Source organism: Brassica napus, unplaced genomic scaffold, assembly GCF_020379485.1.
Source record: "Brassica napus cultivar Da-Ae unplaced genomic scaffold, Da-Ae ScsIHWf_170;HRSCAF=307, whole genome shotgun sequence".
NCBI classification, from domain to species: Eukaryota; Viridiplantae; Streptophyta; class Magnoliopsida; order Brassicales; family Brassicaceae; genus Brassica; species Brassica napus.
Genome location: NW_026015128.1, coordinates 26106 through 32105, shown reverse-complemented (window position 1 = coordinate 32105; position 6000 = coordinate 26106). Strand labels below are relative to the sequence as shown.

Below are 6000 nucleotides of genomic sequence, written 5' to 3'. Positions count from 1 at the left end.
AAGAACTCGCGTCACTTGGACTTCGCTTAAAGATTCTCTCTCTCTCTCTCCGTGGATCGCTTCTTCTCGCCGGACTTCAACTCTCCGACGATCACTCCCTCTAACCCATCCGATTCCTTTCCTTCAGTCAATTCTCAGGCGATCACCCGCCCTCCTATATCGCCGGAGAAGATGGAATCTCTGCAAGCCGTGGAGAAGATCGTCAACTACAGTTTCGCCAACAAGAGCCTTCTCGAGGAAGCGCTTACGCACACATCTTGCGTCGACTTTCCTTCGTACGAAAGGCTTGAGTTCGTAGGAGACAGCGCCGTAGGTCTTGCCCTGACGAACTACTTGTACCTCACTTACCCTAACGCCGAACCGCACGAGCTGTCTCAGTTGAGAGCTGCTAATGTTAGCACCGAGAAATTCGCCCGTGTCGCACTCAAACACGGTCTCTACCGCTTTCTTCGTCGCAATGCTCCTTCTTTAGATGAAAAGGTAACCAAATCTTGTTCGGTTTTTGAATCTGGACTTTGGTCGGAACAGAGTGATTATTTGGTCGGAACGTGACATCATCAAGTTTTTGTACTTTTGGTGTCGTTTTGATAGGTTACAGAGTTCTCAGAGGCGGTGTGCAAAGAAGACGATTCAGTTTACTATGGTGGATTAGTGAAAGCTCCCAAAGTTCTCGCTGACCTCCTAGAGTCTGTAGCCGGAGCTGTTTACATAGATGTCAACTTTGATCTCCAAAGATTCTGGGTGGTCTGTCTCTTGTCTCTTGTCTCTCTTTATATCATGCTTAAACAGATGTCAAATAATTGCTAGGCCATATAGTTTGCGCTTTATATGAGATTATTGATTAGGCGGAGGCCTACGCCAATTTTTATTGTTCTAGAAAAATCGTTTTGTTTAAACTCCGCTTAGACCGATTTTTAGAACACATTGCTTGTTAATGTAAAGGCTTACCTATTTTTCGATTTGCAGATCTTCAGGGGTCTTTTGGAACCTATATTTACACTGGATGATCTCCAGCAGCAACCTCAGCCTATTAGTATGCTTTTCCAGTTATGTCATAAACACAACAAGAGACTCGCCATCAGGTATCTGAAAGAGGGCAAAAGAATTATCGCTGGTGTATATCTCGATGACGAGTTGTTTGCTTCTGGGAGTGCTGAGAACAAAGATAGCGCCAAGCTGTTAGCTGCTAAGGAAGCACTAGGGAAGTTTTCAGAATGTACGCCTATTGCAATGGTGGTTGATGAGGGTAGTGTAGAGGTTGAAGTTGAAGATGCCAAAAGGAAGTTGTATGAGATTTGCTCCAAGAAAAAGTGGCCTAAACCAATTTACAGGTATAAATCTTATCATGATCCAAAGTCTAATATTGATTCGAATCTTTCATTAGTTCTAGAGTGTTATATATTTGGGAAGCAGAACAGGTTAGCTAGTTAATAAGAGTTTGCTTTGCTTAAACCATTTAGTTACTGTGGCTGACTTTTTTTCTCAGTGTTGAGGAAGAAAGAGGGTCGGCAAATGAGAAGAGATTTGTGTGTTCAGCTAGAATAAAGATCCCTAGTGAAGAGAGTCCGTTATATATGAAGGGGGATGAGGAATCCAAGAAAAAAAAAGCTGAAAACTCCTCAGCTTACCACATGATAATAGCTCTAAGGAAATCTAATTATCTCTAGTGGGTTCTTGAATGATGTTGTTGTTAAGTTACAAAAGTGACTCATTCAGGAAAAAAATACCTGTCTGTGTGTGTTGTGGAGAAGAAGAGAACTCTTGTCTTGTGTCAGGCAAATGTCTGTATGTGTTGTAGTAGTCGGTATTAGTTTGGTTTTTGTTACTGTTATGGGGTTTTTTAGTTTACACAAGTAATTGATGGGAATGTCCTCCTCCTCTAAGTGTTGTCGTCCGAGGATTGGAGTTTTGTTTGTGTTTCAAATCTTCCTTAAAGGTTAATAATCACTGTTACAACCGTAATCTTATAAGAAGAATGCAACCTTTCTCTCTTTATAACACAGAACACAAGAAAGTACAAAAGACGAGCAATCAAAGTTTTGAGTATCGTCCTGTTCTTATCTACTGTTTCTCCTGAATAAATATCAATATAGCTCCTGATTTTCTGGATTGGATACAAACCGTCCTGGTTTTACAAGAAAAAAACAAGCAAAAAAGATTTGAACCACACTGAGCAATGGTCCCATCAACATCAGCTTTGTTCAATCACAATCATGGTTATATGAGTTCTTACTTTTTACTTACTTGGAATTCATTTTTCAACCAACTTACATCATCCATGAGCTACTTTACGTCGGCTTCTGTAAATTTAGATCCCAATTTAGCTAAACCTTCTTTCAGTTCTTCATATGTATGTGATTGTGCCACTGTTATCTGTGTCTATGTTAGCAAACATTGCCTTCAATCCTGGATATCTACCGTGTTAATATTCTCCGTAATGATCTATTCAGACTGTTATTTAGCACAAACGAAAAGGACAAAGACACATACATTTCATATTCCAGTGTCTTGGAAGTCATTCTCACCTTTAGAGCAAGTTTCTTTAACTTATTCATCGCTCTTCTCCAAGCCATGGATGCTCTGTACAAAACAATCAAGCTTCAAGCAAGTCTCATGATCAAGAAAGAACAGATAATGGAAAGTAACCTAACAATAATGTACCAACCTAAAAAAAAAACCTAACAATGTCAATAATGTTTCACGATTATATATCCTTCACAGGGTTACTTACGAAGAACTGCAGCAGAAATCCGCATTTTTTAGATCAGCAGTCAACATTCTAGGCAACAAATCTTTGGCACTATTGGAGATTGACGGCCAAGGCTGGCCTTCCACTAAAGCATCAAATATTCCTTTCTTGGTTTCTGTATATTTACATATCAGCTGTTTTATGCAATCAATAGGGAACGCACAAGAGACAGATAGAGAGATAGAATATCCTATTACCTTCCCAAAATGGGGGCAAGCCATGTAAAATATGATTCCACCACTCCATATATCAACTTCTATCTCGTATCTACGACGTAAGACTTCAGGAGCAACATAGTATGCACTACCAACTATATCTCTATATACAGTGCCGTGCGAAGGTTTTCGGAGGTCCGAGGCAAATTCAAAAATATATTTTACATGATATATTTTTAATAATATATATATATATATATATATATAACACTCAAAAGTTTTGAAGTATTACATAAACGTTTTCTAAATTTTCTTTACCAAAATTTTATAAAATAAAATTTTAAATCATGAACAAAAAGTATGAATTTGTAATATAAATACAAAGATATAAATTTTTGATTGAAATGTTGGTAGCTGTCAAAAATATAAATCTTAGCATTTAAATTAACTATAATAAACTATATATTGAAAATATTATATTTTCTTTATCAAATTCTCATAAATATATAAAATAAATCTAACTCATAGCATATAAAAAAAGAGCAATGTGATCAAATATTTACAGTTTTTTAGAAGTAGAATCTTTATAGTTTTATTTAAAATATAGCAAAAATGATTGCAAACCTAGTTACTTTAAACAGAAGTCCAATTTAAATTTAAATAAAAATAAAAATATAACTAATAGAATATGTTAACTACCATGTAAAAGTATTTTTTTTATAATTTGAGGTCCTAAAATTTCTACAAAATTTGGGGGCCCTAGACGAATGCCTTTTTTAAAAGGCTCTAAGCACGGCTCTGCCTATATACTTTTCCTGTAGATAATAACATGAAGAAACAACCAAATGATGACATCAAACTTTATCAGACAATTACTTATATATACTGCGGTTAATCAGGTTCATGTTGTCTCTAGCTCTAGCCAGTAGCCAGGCAACAAAAAAGATTATGGGTGTGACTGAATAACACAAATAACGAAAATGTTACGGATGAAAAAACATTTACTCCGGTTTCAGCTGAAGTTTTACTAATTAGGGTTTTGATTGAATGGTATGTTTAGCGCAATTTGCATTTTTCTACAATTATTCTAATTACTATTCAAACAAAAAAAATCTTACTCACGTTTTAGTGGGTATAACTTATTTTTTAGTCATACTCTAAATAAAACAAAATTTAATTATTTTTAGGGACAAATATGTCACTTTTTTCTCTTTCAGGCTTTGATTGAATGATATGTTTAGCAGAACTTTTATCGGTGGAAAAATTATTATTCTGAGCTACGTTATGAAGTAGCCAATCAAGTAAATTTGCCTTTTTTTTTTATTTAGTTACTATTTTTCTACAATTACTCTAATTACTATTCAGACAAAAGAAATCTTACTCAAATTGTTGCGCTAGGTTTTAGTGGATGTAACTCTTTTTTTTTGCTTTTCCTCATTTTCTCACTTTTTTTTTCCATTTTCATCTTATTTATTTCTTTCATTTACTCTAAAAATTGCCAGCCACACTCTCAGTTTTGGAAGAGTAAAACTAATAACTAGGCATAAACGTTCGGATATTTGGGTATAGTTTGGACATGTTCCTTTCGGGTTTGGGTCCTTCGGATCCTAGACATTTGGACCCAATAGTTACTTGTGAATTGTTGGTTCAGATTCGGGTTCGGATCGGTTTTCTTGGATTAGCGATTTGGGTCAATAATTAAAATACCTATAAAATATGCGTAATTTTGGTTATATATCGAGTCTGGGTCGGATTCAGATATTTATGATGTGAAAAGGACACGAAATACTCAAAACCCATCAAATTTAATCAAAACATGTCATATATATCTAAAATTTTACAATAACTTAAAATAAACTATTAATAATTACAAAAAATATTTTTAAACTTTAATTTTTAAATTTAAAGCTTTATATTACTTCAAAATGCTAAAAATGATAACAAAGATTGTTAACAAAAATACATTTCAATTAAATCATAAAATAAAATATAGAAAATTGAACACAAAAATCATATAGTTTTAGATATTTATGTTTTTAAGTTGGGTATAAATCGGTTTTTATCGGATCGGATCTATTCGGGTCAATTTTTTTTGGTTTTAGTTATTTTGGACAGAAGAATTTTGGACCTCAAAAATATTTAGTAAATTTTCAGTTCGATTGCGGATCGGGTATTTTTTGTTCAGCTTGTTTCCACTTTTGTTATTTTATTATTATTTTGTTTACTCTACACTTTTCCTTTCATTTACTCGAAATTAATTCATCCCTTTTACTCTACTAGTTACTAATCAAACCCATATAAAAATCAGAATGTATCATGAGAAACATGATTTGAAAACAAGTGGTGGAATTTTTAATTAGTTTTGCTGTGAATTGTTCCATCGCTGGTTAGATTAAGACAAAAGTTCTGAATATATTTTTTGTTAGATATTGTGTCTGAGAAATTTTTGTGGCATTCTGACATGTACGTTGTAGATGAAAGAAAAATAAAACTGATGTTTGGATTTGGCATTTTTTTTGTTTTGCTAAACTGTAAATATCATTAATTTTAATGAAATGTTTGTCCTAAACAAGTTAAGACTTTTACACATTTATTTCTTGGCAAAAATTAGATAAAAAACAAGAAAGTCAGTAGATTTTGGACTAGCGATGGTGGTCATCTAATCCAAAGGGTCATTAGTCCTAAGAAGTTCCTCTTTTGCTGTCTCGCAGTGATGGCATTCTTGATATCTCGGTCTATGAGCTTGAACACCTTCTGCGGGGAGAGATGCACACTGTTATGAAGGACGTTGTTACGATGTCTCCATATGTGATAAATGGTCCCGTGACAGAGCAGCTTCCTGAGTGTTGGCATATTTTGGCATATTTTGCTTACCGTTCTAAACCTCTTGTTGTTTTGTACTTGTATAGTACGCAGTGGGTAACATCTTTAACTTGGTGTGTATAAGATTTTTAGTTGGTATTAGATACATGCAATGTCATAAAAATAAACTTATATTCATAAGAGTATCAATATTCAAAATGTTTTGGAGATATATATATGTTCTTTTACAATTTTTACTCTTGTTACATTACATTTTGAAAAATAAAATAAAAA

The 6000-nt window shown here is 34.0% G+C and overlaps 1 protein-coding gene across 1 annotated transcript; it reads left to right on the top strand.

Moving 5' to 3' along the window:
- LOC106354874 (ribonuclease 3-like protein 2) lies at positions 1-1962 on the top strand. The gene is made up of 4 exons (XM_022693774.2): positions 1-480; positions 592-744; positions 967-1331; positions 1487-1962. The coding sequence occupies exons 1-4, from the start codon at positions 172-174 to the stop codon at positions 1665-1667; spliced, it is 1008 nt and encodes a 335-aa protein (XP_022549495.1). The 5' UTR covers positions 1-171; the 3' UTR covers positions 1668-1962.
- Positions 1963-6000: the final 4038 nt, after the last annotated feature.

What these genes read in the sequence shown, in the direction of transcription:
- LOC106354874 (XM_022693774.2), top strand. Translation starts at nt 172, where the DNA reads ATGGAATCTCTGCAAGCCGTGGAGAAGATCGTCAACTACAGTTTCGCC. An exon ending in CTCCTTCTTTAGATGAAAAG is followed by an intron (nt 481 to 591) that starts GTAACCAAATCT and finishes TCGTTTTGATAG; the next exon opens with GTTACAGAGTTCTCAGAGGC. An exon ending in TGGCCTAAACCAATTTACAG is followed by an intron (nt 1,332 to 1,486) that starts GTATAAATCTTA and finishes TTTTTTTCTCAG; the next exon opens with TGTTGAGGAAGAAAGAGGGT.